Genomic DNA, 19,986 nt, shown 5'->3' with positions numbered 1-19,986 from the left:
AATCAGTCTCCCACACCCTCTCCTCAGAAGCTGGCAAATCACCCATAATGACACCGTTTCCCCCAATTCATGGGCGCCACGTTACACTTGCCAGAGTGCTCAGGAAATCTTTTTTCTTCTTTTCTATTTTCTGCGCCTTTTCAGCCAGCTTTCCGTCCTTCTCTCACTGTGTCATCTTCCTTGAGTTTCCCCCGCTATTGTCTGCATTTCTTGCCTCTCCCATTCTCTGTTAAGCGTCTTTGCAAGTCCTGCTGTCTGGAGGATTTTGACCTTTCAGTGTGGTGCAATTATGCTTAGTGCTTTGCATTCTTTGTCTGTGGAAATGGCCTCTGAGCGATGTAATAACAGACCTCGAGGGGGACTTGATCAGCTTCACTGTATTGTGTGGTGTGCATGACACAAAGAAAGTTGGGCCTCACTCACTGACTTGAGGAGTGTCAGAATCTTTCCAGTTCTTCCACCTGACTAAGAAAGCTGGAATTTGGCAGCTGTGGGGTTGCATCTACCTTCTGCAAGAGGAAAGGGCTTTGCAAAAGGAAAAACCACCGAATTTTCCTCTGCCCAGTTTTGGGGATACTCTCTCTCAACACACCATTCAGTAAGGTCTCTTGACTCTTGATCTCTTGACTCATTTTCAGGGCCTGGAGGGACAGCTGTGGGAAAGAGGTGTCAGGAAGTCCACCTCCACTGCCGCAGCTAGTCCAGCTTCATTTCTCTGAGATTCCACCATGTCTGGACAAATCCAGACATGAGACATTTTCTGTATTACTCCCATGTGGAGGATCCAGAATACATTTCAAAATGAAGGCATCTCTGCACCATCCAGAAAGCTTAAATTTGGTACACAGGCAAGGGAGACTGTCTGCTCTTGAATGTTTTTCTGCTGTAAGAACCAGGAGCCGGATCCCGACTTTGCCACCGTCCCCTGAAAGATCAAATCTTACGGAAGCAGAGATACCTTCCTCCCGCTCAGATATGAGGGCAGCATTGCTGTTGGATCAATTTCCAATTACACATGAGGCGGTGTGGAAACATTCCCTTCATCCTCGGCCTTCTGAAGCCCTCGCTGATGATCTTGCTGCTGTTCCGCCACCAAAACACCCTCCAGTTTGTTTATCCCTGCCAGGGACTAGCAGCGTGGCTTCCTGATTTGCTGGCCACAGCGTTTTGAGTTTTTCTTTCTCGTCCTGTTTCGGCAAGTTCAATCCCTGGCACGGCCTGGTAGGGCTGGGGAAGCTTCTGCTGAAAACCCCGGAGAACCGCCTTGTCGACGCAATGGGGCTGGGTGAGTCAGTCCAGACCAGCCTCCTTGCTCGCTCCTGGTCTTTCTTGTTTATGCTGCGGCCTTCCACTCTTTTTCACCTCTGCCCACTGCCTGTTCCTGAGAATTCCCTTCCGGCGCGTCCAGTGGCGCCTGCCATCACAGCCACAGGGCCCACCTTCTTCCGTGGGAGACATCACCGTGTCCCTTCTCTCCCCTCACCCCCAGGGACCTGGCTGCCCGGAACTGTCTGGTCGGGGAGAACCATCTGGTGAAGGTGGCTGACTTTGGCTTGAGCAGGCTCATGACGGGGGACACGTACACGGCCCACGCGGGGGCCAAGTTCCCCATCAAGTGGACGGCACCCGAAAGCCTCGCTTACAACAAGTTCTCCATTAAGTCCGATGTCTGGGGTAAGCACTCAGTACCTCTTCAAGCAGTTGCATGGGGGGGGGGGCAGGGTGGAGCACAGTCCTGGGCTCCAGACGCAGGGCGTCAGTCCCCTGGGCTCGTGGTACAGCCCTCCAGGGTTGGTTGCCCAGCTTTTGTGCGTGGTTTCTATGTGGTTGGGATCTCTCCCCTGAGGTTTGATTGCCAGCTGGAAGAGCTTTACGCTGCAACTTGTGGGTTGTGGGGGGACCGGCCTTGCCCGCCTGTCCGTAGGAAACATCCCCGAAACAGAATTCAGGCTGGGCAAGATCCACCCCTCCTTACTTAGATCAAGGCTACTGAGAGTCGGAGCTGTGTCTGCTGTGAGATTTTACAAAAATGTCAAAAGGTGTGCCGAGCGGGGGACGGGGCCGGTAGCTCAGTGGAGGAGACCTGCATGACTTGCAGCAAGTCCCGGGCTGGGTCTAAGTTTGGAAAGACGCCGGCATGAGCGGAGAGCCCCTGCCAGGCAGAGCAGAGCACCACGTGATAGGCCACAAGTGCCCAGAGCCTTCTGCCGTCTAGTCAGAGGCCACCCGCACACCCACCTCCACAGTCCTTGGAACTTCAGGCGCTTTGCTCTCCAGGTGCCGGTCCAGTGCCCTGGCACTGAGTCACGGCCCTATTTGTGGGCCTGTGTGCACATTACACAACCGTGGCAGAATCGGCTCGGTCTTTCCCCCACCGTCTGCGATGGCCAGTCATCCTAAAAACCCGCCCGCCCCCTCTTCCCCTCACCTGCATTATCCATAAACACATCCCCTCTGCCACCTCCGCCCGCCTGGCCTTCCCCACGAGCAGCACACTGAGGCCAGGGAAGGTCAGGCGCGCCGCGGGGAGGGCCTGCAAGGGCTACGGGTGCAGGTGGGCTGGGTTAGAACAGGTCCTTCCCCGAGTGGACAATGCCGCTGTCGCCATGCAGGGTTGAGGTCTCCTTCCCTCCCGTCACCACCACCTCCTCCTCCTCGCCCTCCTCGCCTGAGCCATCCTGACAAAGGACACCCTTGGAAAGGCTAGCTGCCACGGCCGGTGGTAATTTCTCGCGTAATCAGATGTGATGGCCTTCCTTATGCGAGACGACAACGGCGCTCTCTCCGCATTAAGGCAGAACGGGCGGGATGACTGAAGTAATTACGCGCAGGTTGCTGAACTGACAGTGCGAGGGCAGACCTTAGATCGCGGGATCTCAATATCAATCTTGATGGTTTGTGGCGTTTTCAGAGTCCTCCTCCATCTCCTCCGATTTCGCCAACTTCGGTCGCCCTCTCAGCTCGATGGCACGGTGCAGCTGCCACCAAAAGCCGCACGTGTGTGTGTGTGTGTGTGTGTGTGTGTGTGCTGTTGCCCGCTTTCAGCCCGAGGGTCAGGCTCAGTTTCAGAGCAACTCTTGGCCGTCCCGGTTGCAGCTCAGGCTCTTCTTTCTAGGAATGGAGAGATGTGCTTGGAGAGGCGTTTTGGCCTTTAGAAGCGTCCAGCACCAGTCCAACCCCGGCTGCAGCTTCTGGGTCAGATTAAACCGGGGGGGCGGGGGGTGATGCACCGTGGCCTGTGCATCTGTTTAGAGAAATGGGTGAAATGGGCTGGCCGTGCAGCTGTGGTCAGACCCCAGGCACAAACAGGCAAGGACCTGAGCAGCGGAGGCCAAGGATATGGCTCAGGAAAACGGATGTCGTGTGCACAAAGGGGTTGCCGATCGGAGCCACGCCGCTTGAGGCAAAGGGATTACCATTGTGGCAATCAGTCCTTTCTTTGAAGGGAAAGGAAAGGAAAGGCCGAGTCGCCAGGATGGAAAGACGGGGGACACGAGAAGGGGGAAAACAGGCCAGGGAGAGAGCGTGCGCGAGAGAGAGAGGGAGAGAGAGAGTCAGTGTTCAGTTAAAAATGGCTCTGCCCTGCTCACCTGTGAGCTCTGCTGCCACGGATCCAGTTTCTGCCAGGTGGTGCTCTGCACGCGTGTTGGCGTCCCAGCTATCACTGATGGGCATTGTAGTCTGCCTGTTCTGAAGGGCACCCCACTGAGCGGGGCTGCCCTTGGTGCTGCACGGGAATGAGCAGAAGGAGACTGGGCAGCCGCTCCCCCCGACAGTCTCGTGTCTGCGGGCTGTCTCTCCTTCCGCAGCCCTGGAGGCCCCTGAATGGGGTCATTTTGCGGGGGCCAAATCAGCCTTTTCTTGTCCCCGAACCTGCTGCTTTGCCCACTGTGGGTCTTGGCTGAGCCCTCCACTCAAAGAAGTTCCCTCTGAAGCCACTGGCCCGATGTGGGGGAGGCGGTCGGAGGACCTGGGTGGTCGGGTGGGTGAGAGAAAGAAGCGCCAGACTGCTTTGCTGGGCACCCGGCAAAGGTTTCATCTAATCTGTGGAGACATCTCTTAATTGTGCCTTTAACAGGACTTGAAGGAACTTGTGGCATTCAGGTCGGAAGGAAGCCAGTCACTTGAAACTTAGGCTAATGCTGCCCTGTCATATCTCAGGAGACTTGTCTGGAGTGATGGGGGAGGCGCCTGACGAGTCCACCACCCCAGGAAGCAAATTTGCATGTTAACAGCTTCTCATAGCTGCGGCTTGCTCTCTCTTCCCTCCCCTTCCCTCCCAGAAGTAAAATTGGTTGGGAGGACATGAGCCCGTGCAAGAGACTCGTGCAAAGATGCATCCTCTCATGGGGGGAGTGGCTTCTGCACTGGGGGGCACAGCACATGCAGAAATGAGTGGGGAAAGATGGTAGAATTGCCGGCTCACTGTGACAGCTGTCCCAAAGGCAGCGGCACCAGGACGGGGACTCATGCAGAGGGGCTGCGGGCAGCTTTCCTTGTGAGACAGGGTTCAAGGGTTGCAGAAGCCTTTTCTTCTTTATGCCCTGCTCTTCTGCCATAACTCTGCCTCATCCTGGAAGGACGTGTACTACACACGGCATCCACCTCTGCCAGTCTGAAGCCATATCGCCTGCTTGTGCCTGAGAGTGACTTTTCAGCATCTGTGGTTCCTTCCTGCTGCCTGATCCTTTTAAATGGAGATTCAGGGAGCTGCACGTGGGACCTTCTCTGTGCAAAGTGGCTGCTCCGTGGCAGAGCCATAGCCTCTCCCCAGAGCTGGGCGTTCCAGGATCGGAACTCGGGGCACTTGGCATGCAGAGCCAGTCCTGTTTTCTTGAGCCATGCATGTGAGCGGCTGTTTTAAAAGTGCTTATTGTCTTCCCCTCCCAGCCTTCGGCGTCCTGCTTTGGGAAATCGCAACTTACGGCATGTCTCCGTACCCTGGGATTGACCTCTCGCAGGTCTATGAGCTCCTGGAGAAGGACTATCGCATGGAGCGTCCCGAAGGCTGTCCAGAGAAAGTCTACGAGCTCATGAGAGCCTGTAAGTTCCCTCCGGAGGCCCAGGCCTCCCTGTCCTGGCTTTCCCCCTTCGAAAGAGTGGGGCAGGCTCGGGGCAGCTCCCGGACATAATGGTTTAGATAGTTCTCGACCGACATAGCCAGTGGCATGCGTACACACATGTGTGCGCGCACACGTGTGCGCGGTGAGTGGAAGTACGCTGATTTGCCCGCTTCTCATTCTCCGTGGCCTGGCTCTCCCTGCTAGGCAGGTCTAGGCAGAAAAAAACCCTTCAGGTCCTGGCCGACTCCGCAGAATTGGGGGAGTCGAAGCTTTTCCGAGTCTGAAGCTGCCTAGATAGCTCTGAGCCCTAAGTGTACCTACCTGCGGGCACAGAGCCAGCGAGAAGCTTTAGTCACATGCTGCTCCACCGAGCCTTCTGTCCTTACTAAGCCCCGAAGGAACCCAGGAGATGAAATTCCGCCTACATATTCCTCCAAAATAATAATAAAAAAAACAAGCATGGCTTTACCCAACAGGGTTTTTTACAACTCTCGGAACATTGGCATGGCATTGGCTCCCCGTTTTGCATCCCTGTTTGTGTTGCTCCAGCGCTGGCTGCCCTTTCCGCCCCACTTCCCTGCTGAATCAAAAGGTGAACTCAAAAGGGGAAGCTTCTCAGCCTCTCAGAACCCTCTCAGAAGTTTGGATGCCCCTCCCGCACCATTTTAGCCCACCCTGGTCAGGTGTTACACACCTGGGTGTTTGTATGCTCCATTAGCATTGCCCTTTTAATTTTCATGCCCCTTTCTCCCTCCCTGAAGCCAAAGTGGTTCACAACACAGGAGCACAGACAGCATGGCGCTGTGGTTAGAGCAGGACTCAGGAAATCTGGGTTCTGGTCCCCATTCATGGAAACATAGAAACAGAGCGAGTCAGAGGGGTCTCGGGGGCCATCTAGTCTGACCCCCGGCTCCAGCCGGCTCTGCTCACGACATGCACACCATGTGCACGTCCAGTCTATCTTTGAACACCTCACCGATGGGGCCTCAACCACCTCCGGTGGAAGCCCATTCCACACCCTTGGGGTCCCGACTGTCAGGAAGTGCTTCCAGGCATCCAAATGGAACCTGGATTCCCTGAGCTTGGCTCCATTGGAGCGCGTCCTGCCTTCCTCTGCAGGGGAGAACAGGTCTGTACCCACCTCCGTGTGACACCCCCTCACATACCTGCATGTCGCCAACAGATCCCCTCTGAGTCTCCTCCAGGCCGAAGAGACCCCGTTCCCTCGGCCTCGCCTCCTACAGCTTTCCCATATTCAAAGCACGTGGCTCACTGGGTAATTTTGGGCCAATCAGTGACTCTCCGCTTCCCTCATAGGGTTGCGTTAGGACGATCAAACAGTGCAAGTCACCTTGGATTCCCTGCAGAGAAGGAAAAGGCAAAATCTAACCGTGTTGATCTTGTATTTAATTAATTAATGCAGGAACGCATTTCAGTGAATCTGTTGCAATGGTATATTCCCCGTTGCTGTGGACCTCGCCACCGTCTCTTTATACTCAGTTTCAGAGAGAGCATTTGGTTGGCATAGACTCAGTGGTCCTCCAAAGACCAGGCCTACGAGGTGTTGGCTTTGGGGGCCACCCTTTCCCACATGACGACAATTTCATTTGACCCGCCCAAAGTCACCCTGTGAGCTTCCTGTTCAAGCACCGGGGACTCGAGCCTAGATCCCCCGAGTCACCTGCCAACCCCTCCGCCTCTGTACTACACTGACACCCTCATTTTCTCCCTCTTGACTGATCTTTAGAAATGTTTCCTTTGTCTCATTCTGTATGGCTTTTGGAGGCAGTAAGAGGGCTTTCTTCTTTATTATTTGCTTTGAATGAATAAGAAGCAGTGGGGGGGGGGGGGCGACCCAGTGCCACTTGACTGCTTTGTCTATTGGTGGGTGGGTATGGCTTAGCGGACCAGCTGGGAAGTTTTGGACTGTGGTCTTGTGAAACGACCCTTTAGATGGTCGTTTGGATTCAGTTCTGCAATACACAAATACCCCCCCACCCCACATACACACACTGACCCCTTCAGTGGCTGACTCATGCCTTAAAACTGCTTTTGCATTCCCGATAGAACAGTCTCAGCAAAACTGTTTGCGGTCCCTTTTTTCCCAAAGCAAAACACCACAGTTCTGAGTCTGTGCCGTTTTGCATTCGAACCTCACTTACATCACAGCTCCGTCGTGACCCGTGCACGTACAGCTAAGTTTGCATCTGCTGGTCCCTGAGTGCTCCTTCAGGCCCACCTCCTTCCCAGGTGGTGTGGGGAGGGGGGCTGGCTTGGACCCCAAGCTCCAACCCTGAATGCAAGGTGCTGCAGAGCAAGAGGCAGCCTCTGCCGTGCATTTTCCAGCTAAGCAAGGGGAGAGCCTGCACTGGAGGGGTGTGCGCGCGCTCGCGCGTGCGTGTGTGCGTGCGTATGTGTGTGTGTGTTGAAGATCAGGGCTGAAGCACTCATGCTTTGCGGTCCTTGCAGGTTGGCAGTGGAGCCCTTCCGACAGGCCCTCCTTCGCCGAAATCCACCAAGCATTTGAGACCATGTTTCAAGAATCCAGCATCTCAGACGGTAGGTGCCATCACAGATAATTCTCACTCTGTGGGAGGCAAGATAAGTGCTTTGTTTTCCACATGAGTGCTCCATCTGCATAACCCCACGCATGTCTCCTCCCTCCCTCTGCAACGGGAAACTTATTTTTCTAAGCCAGGGCATGAGCTCTCCAGTGCCTCAGTGTGCTGAGCTGGAATACTGGCGATCAGTCAGCCATGCTGCACAATAACCTCTCTGTGTTTTGTGGGGGCTTTGAACTCCCACCCTGCCCTTCAGCACGATGCATGGCGCATGAGCGCACATGGTGAGAGAAGCCCCTGGGCCCCCGGGCCTGCTCCAGGAGTCCCAGGAATACTCTGTGGAAGCACGGAATGCCGACTGCTTCTTGGCTCCTGGATTTTTTCTTTTACGTTCGCTCCCGGCAGCTCCCAGCAGGTGATGCCTTCATGCGGGAAGCACTAACAACACCAAGCGGTGTCTTAGAGCCAACGGGACAGTGGCACGGATTATATTTTTGTGCTGGGAATAAGGGCAGGGTCTGGAGCCAGGTTAGCCCTCTGGGGTTCCACAAACAGGCACATCTCCTTCCCCTGGTTACTGGTCACGCGATGGTCTTTGCGGCTTTTCGTTTTGCTGCTCCATTCCAGAAGGGTGAAATGTCTGTAGTCATGGGCAGGGAGAGCATTACAGTAGAGGGCGCTGGCATTTCCCGTCTGCCCCGTGTGCCTTTGGCCCTGCCCACGACTGTAGCGCCGTCTTCGAGGTGGAGCTTGGCCCTCGGAGGCGAAGAGGTTCCGCATGTCTTTGCCTCCACCAGAACCACGCCTGAAGCGAGGGCTCGGGCATCAGCCCTCTGTGTTCAATGTCGAGGGACAGCTTTTGAGAATCTGATGGCCAAGGCAGGATATAAATCTAAAGAGAGAAAGAAAAGCGGCAGAAATGAATATGCTGCTTGATGTGAGCAAAAGGAAAAAGACAGACCCAAAGAGCTTGCGCTTCTTTGTTTCAGCCGTGCAGAAGGCATGTCATGTACCAGAGAAGCCCAGTTATATTATGCATTGTTTTTCCATCATAGACCCAGAGCAGGGCCTTGTTGGTCTCTTTCGCTCCTTGTACCAGTCCCTGACCCCATCCCACCCCTCTCTGTCTTTTGTTACCTCCATCCTTGCCTTGAATGGTCAGAATCCCACCCCCCCCCACCCTGCAACTGCACACAAGTTTACTGGGGGAAATGCAACAAAACATAGGTGAACGTACGTCACTTTTTCATAGAATCCTAGAATAGCAGAGTTGGAAGGGGCCGAGAAGGCCATCGGGTCCAGCCAATCCCACATTCTTGGCATGACTTATGGTCGTGCTGAGGGCAAAGACCTAAATTCTGGGGGGAAATCGTTCATCCCAAAAACCTTCTGCTTTCTAAAGCAACCAAACCACTTTGGAATGCTAATATGTGTGGAGAAGAGGGTAGAATAATCCCATGGGAATCTTACCGCAGTTGGAGCACAGAGTGCAGGATTGTGGCGTAATAAGTGACAGCAGAAAGGGTAAGAGCCATGGGGGTGTGTTTGGGTGAAGTTGGAAGGGGGACAGGGCAAGGGGCTTCAAGTAACAGCTCCATTTCTGTCAGACACTTGCTGTGTATTTACGAAAATCCTCTGCAAAGGATTGAGGCAAGAACTGGAGAAAGGGAGAGGAGGAGGAATAAGGGGGGTCGGAGAGAGGAGGCGGTGAGCGAGGCGACCGTCCACTTTTCTCCCTGGCCCCAGCCATGGCTGGAGCTGGCCTTCCCCACCACCAGCAGTGTGTGCCCCCCAGCAGGTTACCCCCAGGGACTGTGTCCCCCAGCCATTCACGCATCGTCCTTTGCTTTCCAGAGGTGGAAAAAGAGCTCGGGAAGAAAGGGATGCGGGCTGCCGTCAACACCTTTTTGCAAGCTCCCGAACTGCCAACCAAAACAAGAACATCCAGGAGAGCTGCAGAATGCAAAGACGCCAACGAGAGCCTGGAGACGGCGTCCACCAAAGGCCCGGGGGAATGTGGTAAGTTCCAGCTTGAACCATGGGCTCGAGCCGAAGAGGCAGGGGTGTTCAGAGCTCTGGTGCCCCCTTTGGATCCAGGGCCAAGAGCCCCTCATAGCGTGTTTTCCACTCAAACATGGGCAGGGTGGAATCGTCATGAAACTCTTTCCCGCCAACACCTTTTTCACTGCTTCCCGTTCTTGCATTCCTGGCAGCGCAGGAGTGCCTTACTCACTTCACTAGCAGAAGACACCCCGGCTCCATCCCCATGCGCCACCCAGAAAAGGCCCGAGGAACCACTCTGATTTGGCTTTGTGTCAAGGCCGTGCAGCCAGTGTGGAGTGAGGGACTTTCCTCTGGCTCTCACTCCTCTCTGGCTTTGGGCGGGTCTCATTGGCCCCATGGTATTGGCCGGATGGAAGTTCAAGGCACTGCTCTGGCATTTCCCGAACAGGAAAGAAAATGAGCACACCGTGTGTCCCCAGCCGGATTTAGGCCCATTCCCAGTATCAGCAAAATGTCCCCTCCCGCTTTGCAACCCACAGAGGTGGTGGCCAGTCAGCCTTACCACTCAGCCCTAGCTGGTATTTCGCATTTTAAGCCTGGTTGTGGTCTGGGGGCCTGCCTTAGCCAAGGAAACCAAGTGAGCTGCCCTCCAATTCTCCAGTTTGCCTTCTGGCCAGCGGATCGACTCGCTGCCAGGCAGAGCAGCTTGGGTTGGACTCAGCTGGACAGAGCTGGGTGCTGACTCAGTAGGCATGCAACGGCTTCCTGGCTACCCCCAAAATGCTTCTCAGTGGGAGAAACTAGGAACACAAAGTTGCGCTGCTGCCCATGGAACTCACATCCTGCATTTCATCAGGGAGGAGAAACGATTGAGATGACTCTTGGCTCAGTGGAATGAATCCTGAATTCACCTGCAGGGAAAACGGAAGATCGCTTCAAAAGATTGGCTTTGTGGGGCTAAGCATCGCACCAGCCTCCCTTCGTACGTCAGTCACTGGGGAAGGGGCTCTTTTTGTAGCTTTGCTGCTTTGCCTGCTGGGAAATCAGTGTCTGGTGGCCATTTCGGGAGAGCAGAGTGTCCGCTCGAAATCCCAATTGTCCGCACTGAGCCAAAGAGACTGGGGACCTGGATTGGGAAATGGCGTTTAGAGGGCCTGGCATCACTTCCAGCAGCACATTGATTGATTGATTGATTAAAAATTTGTATACCCCGTCCACCACTCTGACATCTCGGGACGGCTTACAATAAAGAACAATAAAATAGCAAAACAACGCAGCATCCAACCTTTGGGCAAGGTGCACTTTGCCTTCCGTGGACGCTGGACAAGGGGCACGTCACTTGCACTGGGCCCAAGCAGAGAAACTCCTCTCCTCCCGTCTTCCCCTCTTGAGTGGATTTCAGGGTCAGATACGCCTTCTCTCCTCAGGCCTCCCTTGGATTGGGCATCTCTTCAGTGAGCATTGAAGAGTATCACTTCTGGCAGGTACCAAATACAATTTTGACAAAGGGCACCATGAGGTTATTTTTTTTTAAATCTGCCATGAAATTAAACAGCCTTTCAACCCGTTGCTTGAAGCAGCGGGTGCCTTTCATTGTACCAAATTCCAGGGTGGCTTAGCAGTTTGAGCTGGTTGCAGCAAAGCCGGAGTCTTTTGGCACCATGAGTGTGAACTGACGTCCCGTGGCAGGAACATCTGTGGGCCAGAAGGCCTGGCGCATACCAGAGGACAGTCTCTGGCCAGGGAAAGCTGCTTCTCCATAAACCAGGGAGGCTTTTACAGAGCCACAAGCGCCCCGTGTTGAATCTCGACGGCCAGAGGTCAACAGGAAGCTCACTTCGTGCAAAGCTTTCCAGACGGCAAGCAGGGAGAGATTAGATATCCAGGACTGGGTTGTTGTCCCTGGACTGTTCCCCCCCCCGCCCCCCAGTGGTGACACATCAGCCTGCATGGCCCCTGGGAGGTGAGCTACCTCCAAGGATACTTCTGGGCCAAAGAGTCCTCCCTTCCTCTGAATTCCCCATCATTCGTCTTCCTTTGGCAGAGCGGGCAGCTTTTGCAGAGCAGACGTGGGTACCGACCTAACTTTTTCCCTTGGGGCGCACTGTGAAGATCCCTTGATAGTTCCTGAGGCACTCCCTGGGACAAGCCACAGGGGTCCCTCTTGGCTAGCCACATGGAGGGCCCGGATGGCCGTCTCCCAGGCCCTCAGGTGGCTGCTCCTGCATGAAACAAGCTCGTCTTCCACTGTTCCCAGCCAGGCCGTCCCTGCGTGTTTTTCAGTCGTGCAGCCGCCATGAGCCAGGCGTCCCCTCACAAGCAAGAGGGCACTTCAGCAATTGCTGGAACAGTCTCTCTCCTACACAGGCCTCGGAGCTGACACGAGGAGAAGGGTTGACCCCTCTCTGCCCCCCCTTACCCAAAGCTTTGCTTATGGACCCCTCGGGGCCGGACTCTGGAAGGCGGTGCTTTGGAAGCACGTGTGCCTTCTCTCTGCACGCTGAGCTCCTGATTGGTCCGGCCGGCGGCTGTGACGACAGGCCCTCGCGTCCCCGTCCTGTGGGGGCTCATGAGGATGGCTCCCCTCCCGCCCTTCGTCTGCCTCGTTCCCACAGGCGGGAGGGAGACGAGGCCCCAAGGCTGTCCTTGGACTCCTTTGATCCAGAGCCGCCTCAGGCTGGAACGAGGGCAGGGCTTGGCTGGACGCGGGCCTGCCAGTCGCAGCAACAGCTCCGTTACCAAGTGTGAACTCTGAGCCACGTCTGGTCCAGCCATTTGCCCCCCGCATCCTCCCCAGAGTCCGAGCTCGCATTCCCACCAAAGCCAGCCGTCTCTCGCATGCAGCTGGGAATCTCATCCCAGCAGCCTCCTCCGCCCCCTTTCTCCCAGATCTGCTGTGCCTTAATAGGGGTTGCCGACTTAATTTATGCAAAGCACTTTGAGCACTTGGGGGGGGGGGAAGCGACATAAATGCCAAGTTGTCTCCCTCCTCCTCCTCCTCCTCCTCCTCATTATCGAAACCATAAGCAGGAAAAATGCTGCTTTCAAAACCAGCCTCCAGACAAAGGGCCCGTGAGGCGAAATGACTGGGGATTCAGTGAAGTAAAAGGCCATCCCGTTGTTTCTTTCTCCCACTTTCTCTCTCTCTTGCCCTGCAGAATCCTCAGAGCACGAGCCGACGGTCTCTCCTCTGCTGCCGCGGAAGGAAAGGGTCAACGTGGAGAGCGGCCTGAACGAGGACGATCGCTTGCTGCCGAAAGACAAAAAGACCAACCTTTTCAGTGCCCTGATCAAGAAGAAGAAGAAGCTGGCCCCGACTCCTCCGAAGCGCAGCAGCTCCTTCCGGGAGGCCGAGAGCCACCCGGACCGCAAAGGAGGCGGGGAGGAGGATGGCAAAGAGGGTGGAAACGGGGTCCTGGGCGCCCACCCTTTGGACTTAGAGGACCGCGCCAGGTTCCAAACCTCCAGCAACGAGGCTGGGGTCGCCAACGGAACCGTGGCGGGGAACTCGGGGCTGCTGTCCCCCCACCTCTGGAAGAAGTCCGGCCCCACCCCGAATAGCCGTCCGGGGCCCGGCGAAGAAGAGAGCGGCGCCAACGCCAGCAAGCGCTTCCTCCGCTCGTGCTCGGCTTCCTGCGTGCCCCACGGGGCCAGGGACACCGAGTGGAAGTCCGTGACGCTTCCCCGGAACCCCCAGTCCACGGGGCGGCAGTTCGACTCCTCCACCTTCGGGGGGCACAAGAGCGAGAAGCCGGCTCTGCCCCGGAAGCGGGCGAGCGAGGCCAAAGCCGACCTGGCTGCCAAGGGGGCGGCCACCCCGCCACCTCGGCTGCTCAAGAAAAGCGAGGAAGTGCCTGAGGACACGCCGAGGGATGTGGAGTCCAGCCCGGGCTCCAGCCCCCCCACCCTGACGCCAAAACTCGGCCGGAGGCAGCCGCCCGTCCCGCCAGCTGTGGGCCTCGGATACAAAGAGGATGCTGTGAAGCCCGGTGCAGTAGGGGTGGGGGCGGCCATGGAGCAGGGCTCGGCGGCCAGAGCCGGGGTCGGAGCCCTCCCCAGCATGGCCAGGGCCTCCGCGGAGGAGCCTCGGCTGAGGAAGGCCAAGCAGGCCTCGGAGAAGGAGAAGGGCAAGCACGCCAAGCTGAAGCCGGCCCCGCCACCCCCGCTCTCCTCGGCCTCTTCCCTCGGCAAAGGCGGCAAGGCAGCTCTCGGGCCCAGCCATGACGGGCCCGAGGGGGGCCCGGCCAAGGGCAAGCACCCGGCCCCCGACTCCGCCGGTGCCGAGACCGCCAAGCCCAGCCCATTAGCCGAGGGGGGGGAAGAAGCCGGCCGTCTCCTCCGCGCCAAAGCCCCCGTCCTCCTCAAAGCTGCTGCTGATGACGGCCGCCCCCTCGCCCGCCTCGCCCTTCGCAGCCCCCGCCACCTCCTCGCCCGCCGGCGCAGAGCAGCCCGCCTGCACGGCCTTCATCCCCCTCATCTCCACCCGTGTCTCCCTGCGGAAGACCCGCCAGCCGCCCGAGAAGATCGCCAGCGGCGCCGTCACCAAGGGCACGGTGCTGGAGAGCGCCGAGGCGCTGCGGACAGCCATCAGCAGAAACTCCGAGCAGATGGCCAGCCACAGCGCCGTCCTGGAGGCGGGCAAGAACCTCTACACCTTCTGTGCCAGCTACGTGGACTCCATCCAGCAGATGCGCAACAAGTTTGCCTTCCGGGAGGCCATCAACAAACTGGAGAACAACCTCCGGGAGCTGCAGATCTGCCCCGCCACGGCCGGCAGCGGCCCGGCGGCCACGCAGGACTTTAGCAAGTTGCTCAGTTCCGTGAAAGAAATCAGCGACATCGTCCAGAGGTAGCAGGAGCCTGCCAGAGCCGAGTGTCCGCAGCCGGCCACAGGCTCGCCGTGGCATCCAGCGCCAACGTGGGGCTTGGGGGGACCTCGGTGTGGGCTGGCCCAGGACTTTCCCGTGCGTGGGGCGAAAGGAAGAAATCACATGGGATACAAGTGGCTCCCTTGCAAACCACGTGGAAATCAGCCGGAGCTGCACCACGCAGCTTCCTTCCCTCCCAGTGAGATGTGCAGTTGGGGGGCTTGGATTTGGGGGGGTCCCATGGCCCCCCTGAACCACTGCCTTTCCTCAGGCCGCCCTGGCTATCGGGGTGGCCACCCCCGATTCTTCACTTCAAGCCTCGCTGGGAAGCCAGAGTCTCCGTGAGAGATTGCAGGACGCTTCCTCCCCACCCGCTTCCCGTTTCCGTGCCGTTTCTCACATACTCAAATCCTCTTATCTGTGCAGGGTTCTTGCCTGGGGGGATTTAGTGAGTCTTAACATGTCGAGGGTGCTTCATTTCTCACACGCCTGTTCATATTTTATTCCCTCTGGGTTGAGCTTTTCGTTGGAAGCAGGGCCTGGCGGATGCCGCCTGCACCGGGGTGGGGGCCCCTTCCAGTGCCGCCACCTGCCTTCCTCCCACGTGCCCCAGCAGTGCCTGCTGGTGGCAATGCCCACCCACCCCCAGGCCCTCTCCCCTCCCTCCAGCTCCCAGGGTTAGAACTAGGGAATGGCTGTTGTGGGGGTGAACCATTGGCCTCTCCCCGCCCCACTCCTGGCCTTCCTGTGCAAAGGATGCAACACATTCCCTGCTTCTTTCCGAGAAATTACTTGGTCTCAGAAAGAGCCAGCTGAGTCACCTGCTTGAGCAGAAGTGCCCCGGAGATGCGTCCCTCGGCAGCCCCCACCCATGTCCTGCTAGCAATAAATGACTCCCCAGGCTCACGGGGGCCCGAAAGCGCCCGTCCACGGGGCCGCCTCTTCTCAGGCGTCCCCCTCCGGCCTGGCTTCCTCAGGTGGGTCAGTGCCCTGCCTCAGGGACACCTGGCACATGTGCACCTGCCACGAAGGTACCTGCACAGGAAACGTGGGAGAGGTACCACATCCATCCCGTGGGAGCCTCCCCTTTCCAGCGTGCCCAGTTTTGGGATCTCGCTGGTCCACCTGGTTAAGTATCTGGCTGTTGAGACAAACCCCCTGGAATTCAGTGCTGCCTGACCAAACCCTTCTGCCTGGACCCCACCGTTGCCTCGCTGGGGGCAGGAGCAGGTTTAATCCCATTGGATCCGGCCACCACCTCTTGGGAGAACCCCTGGCAGCTTCTTCGCCCCTTGACCAAAAGCTCCGAAGGAAAAACGCCAGGGGTGCCCTTGGGCCGTGTCTTCTGCCCTGGGCTTGGTTGCGCCTGCAGCATGGAAGGAAGTGGGAGGGAGTGGCAGGTGGGCCATCCAGAGCGGGCAGAAGAAACAGGCCAGGAAGGAAGCAGCACCCTTTGGGCTTGCTCTGAGCGGAACCCCTGAAACGCCTTTCATTGAAAGGTTCTCCACAAAGGTAGAACTGCTCCCGGACTGGACTTCTTCAGAGTGCACAGCGATACCAAAGGAACACGTTTTTAAAAATCCCTGCACATAGAAAACAAGCATGTCAGGCTCTTCTCCCTGACATGCTAGCTTTCCGCGCCAGGTGGCCCTTCCCCATCTTCACAGAGAGAGAATTTCGGCATACTAGTCACACCATGCGCATGGAAGGTCGAGCCAGGAGCAGTTTCATCAAAAGAACAAATATTTATTAAGAAAGGCTCTTAACACAGAGGAATAACTCGGCCCCTGCTGCTGAACGACCGCTGGGCTTCTTCCGCAAGCCACGCTGGCCTCCTCCTCGGCTCCTCGCTCCTCAGGGGATGACGGCAGCCCTGCAAGCCCATATTCCTGACAATTGTTCAGTTGTGGACCAAAGCCCTGCTCAGCGATTTAACACTAGTCCAGCCGATGAGCCGTGCAATTTATGTCCTTTCAGATGAAAAGGCAAGGCATAAAAACTCATAAAAATAAAAGAGAGCTGCCCTTTCTCTTAACCGCCCCGCTCCCACTGTTTCATAGCAACCCCTTCTTTTGTGGATCATCAACACTAATCACTTTTAATTATCTTGCTCCCCGTCTCTTTCAGACAAATGCACGTGTGAGCCTTCCGCCTCCCCCAGCCGACACCCCCCACACACGCCTTTGCCAAACTGACAAATTTTTTGTACATTGTGATACACACAGAATTGAACGCATGACCACAAGCTGCCTTTTAAAACCCCTGTGTGTGCGAGAGTGTGTTCAGTGAAAAAGAGACGATTCCTTTTCTTTTGGGACTGTACTGTTTTCAGAGGGTACTGTTACTTTGTGGATAATCTGTTGGTGCCACTATATATACATTTTTATCTCAGTATTACAGCTTTTGTAGGCCTTTCCCCCCGATGTGTAAATAGCTGTCCCAAGCTTCTGTCATGCCCACAGTCCTTGCTCCTTCTCCGCCTCTTCTCCTGCTTGTGAGTGTCCAGATTCGTCTCCACCCTTCTCACCCTGACTTTGTGTTTGTTTTTAAATAACGCCTTTTCTTCCTTAGTCTTTTTTAAAATAAATTGATGTCCAAGAAAGAAGCGTATTTCTGTCTTAAGAAGTGCCTTGTTCATCTGACCCAGCATTCTGTTCCCCAGCGAGCTGCCCTACTGAGAAACACAAATCCAGGACGTAAGCACCTGTGCTCCCCAGCACACTGCCCCTGACACTGGCGGTCGCTTAGGGCCATGAGGACTAGCAGCCTTCTCCTCCGTGATTTTGTCCACCACCCCCCTTCCAGAACTATCCAAATTGGGGCCATCATTCCATCTTCCAGAAGTAAAGCCTATAGTTTATGGAGTGCCAAAGCAGTGTCACATGCTGGTCTGTTCCCTTTTCCTTTCTCCCCTTCCACAAGCGCCGCTTCACAGCAGCCCTGTCTCATCTCACCTGGTGACACTGAGGGGCAGTGCCCCAGGAGGGGTGTATGTGGAGGCCAAGTCTCTTTCTGCACAGGCTCTGGAGCCCAAAATATAAACTCTCCTGCAGTGCATACCATAGAGGTCAGCCTTTCCCAGCCCTTTGCCCATGCTGGCTGGGGGTGATGGGAATGGCAGTTAAGCATGTCCGCAGGGCACCAGCTGATTTACAGGCGCCACTGCCCACCCTCGCAGAACCACCCAAACCACAAGTCTCTGCCAAAATCTGGCTACATGTCAAGCCGGTCTGTTCCTGGGAACGTGTGTGAAGTCTGTGTGCTCTATTGTCTTGTCTCATGGAGAGCACCGGGTGGCAGGATTCCTGGGTCCATGGCATCCGTTTTGCCAGACCTTGAGCAGCAGGCATCTCCAGCGCCTGGCGAACCGTCCTAACCTCCTTGTGTGAGCCTGCAAAAGCGGCCCTTTCATCCCTGGATTCTCAGTCAGCCGCACCATTACAACCAGACGTTGAGGGCTGGGAGACGATCATTTCTGCGGCTTCCACACAAACACAGGCTGATTTGTAACCAGGTACACAGGAAAGGTGGATTCTAGGATGATCCATGCCGATATTGAAGGAGAAAGAGCAAGAAATTGCTTATTTATAGGAACTTAAAGTTCAGCCAAATCCGTGTTGCTGTGTTGCTTACCGGTGTGGTGTTTGTGCTACGGAAGGCAGTGGCACGGTTTTCTGTGTGTCTTCCAGCAGACAGACAAATCTAGGTTTTAGGCCCGGCGCTGACAGCCAGCACCGAGCGGTAATGCCGAAACGATTGCGTCTGTGAGCGCGCAGCCTAAACGGCACATCTGCTCACGGCATGGCCTTTACCAGCTGTAACTTCCCCGCATTTTGGAGCTTTGGTGAACATGGAAAACCACAAACTCCGGATTGAAGGGCTGGCCGGGCATGCAGGCGTGCTGGCGATCTGAGCCTCCTGCTGAGCCTCCTGCTGCAACAGCACTCTACCCTAACATGCGAGGCCATTCAAGGCTTCTTGGCTCGGACATTATTGCCTGGAAAGGGAGTTGCTGAAGGAGGTGGCATTGTCATTTGGATGTAGCACTTCTGCTTGACAGAATGGAGCTTTTACAAAGGGCCCTTGGTGAAGGGAAGAGAGGAAAGGGCTTCATTTTGCAGTAGGAACATTCTTGGAAACAGCCTAAAGTTAGCCCGGCGCTTTGGTCCGTTAAGGCCACACCTGGGTAAGTGCTGTGCGCACAGGTGCTGTTTTTCCTTCAGGCGACCATTTTTGCCACCTGTGGAGATGCCCAAATCCTCCCACGTCTCTCTTCACTGGCAGGTGTTCTGAGAGGAGCTGTGATTGCTCTGTAGCAAAGAGGGCTTCCACCGGCTACCCTCTTTTCTTATGAATGGCTCTGGATTACATGACGATACCAAGAGACGTTCTTAGGGAACCAAGGCTGTAGGCAGCTGCCAAGAATACATTCCTCTGCAGCACTCCCAGGCACCAAAAAAACAAAGCCGGGAAGAAAAAGACCCTGAAGAATAGGTTCAAAGGACATGCTTACTGTAACCCCACTTCTGCCTTGTTACTAGTCCTTTGTGATCAGAGAACCATTTTGCAGTCGCGTCCATTAGAATTTCTCAACTTGCCTGATGCACCAACAGGCCCAAACTGTTTTCCTACCTCTGGTCTGTACAGACCAGAAGGGGCTGTTTTCCAGCTTCTCAAGCAAAGGTCTTTCCCAGAACTGCTTTCCGGAATAGAAGGGCCAGTCCCAGAGTTAATGTGCAACTCTGCACATGCTTAGATAGAAAAAGGGTCTGAGCAGCATGACTCGCTGGGACACCCTGGGAGTTGCAGGTCTTTTTCTGTCTAAATGTGCCTAGAATTGCACCTTAAACCTTTAGTCCAAGGGGACCCATGAAAAGTCAACAAGATATGTTAACCATACCTAAAGTTCTCTTGATTTCCAGTGGATGTACTGTATGATTAAGCCTGGATCTGATCTAGAATCCTTAAAAAGAGCGATGCCTTCAGCCTAAGAGGGTTTCCCCTTGCTTCTCCAGTCTTAGTCGAACTTAATAAGGAGTTGACAAATGTTCTTTTCTGGGCCAGCCACCCCATTGTAAATCACAGAGAGGGAGCTGCGTGAGGCCACTGGGGAAAAGAAATCCAAGCCAGAATGAAAAGAACTAATGCAATTCATTTCTGCTAGAACTATTTTACATTACATTTTTCAGTTTCACAGAACTTTTCTACAACACAACACAATAACAAAGCGAGGGATGGACGAAGGGGTCTTTAAAGCATAAGCTACAGAATCTCACCCTCCATTTTCTGTCATAAAACAGTGTCCAAGGAAGCCCACTGCAGACACAGTTTAGACTCTGAGCCTTGTGGGACAAGAGTCTTCGGCTTTGCAGAGCATGCTGGATTAATAAAGCAATGGAGATCTCGCCCTGCTCCTTTTAATTAGCAATTAACAAAATCTGTCTCTAGAGCTAATCAGAACTCAAGTGCTTTGGATGGTAGAGAAAAGAA

General features: G+C 55.5%; 1 protein-coding gene across 1 annotated transcript in view; it reads left to right on the top strand.

Annotated features, from left to right (window-relative positions):
- The window catches only part of ABL1 (ABL proto-oncogene 1, non-receptor tyrosine kinase), a 62,487-nt gene extending 45,381 nt beyond the window's left edge, over nt 1-17,106 (top strand). The window contains 6 exon segments of the mRNA XM_044440070.1: nt 1,490-1,674; nt 4,891-5,043; nt 7,533-7,622; nt 9,479-9,643; nt 12,787-13,940; nt 13,942-17,106. Of these exon segments, the coding sequence (XP_044296005.1) occupies nt 1,490-1,674; nt 4,891-5,043; nt 7,533-7,622; nt 9,479-9,643; nt 12,787-13,940; nt 13,942-14,481 (2,287 nt within the window). The 3' untranslated portion in view covers nt 14,482-17,106.
- Nucleotides 17,107-19,986: the final 2,880 nt, after the last annotated feature.

The sequence above is a fragment of the Varanus komodoensis genome, unplaced genomic scaffold, assembly GCF_004798865.1.
Source record: "Varanus komodoensis strain SLA01 unplaced genomic scaffold, ASM479886v1 scaffold36, whole genome shotgun sequence".
Lineage (NCBI taxonomy): Eukaryota > Metazoa > Chordata > Lepidosauria > Squamata > Varanidae > Varanus > Varanus komodoensis.
Note: the sequence above shows the minus strand (reverse complement) of the source record. Positions and strands in the feature narration are given on the sequence as shown.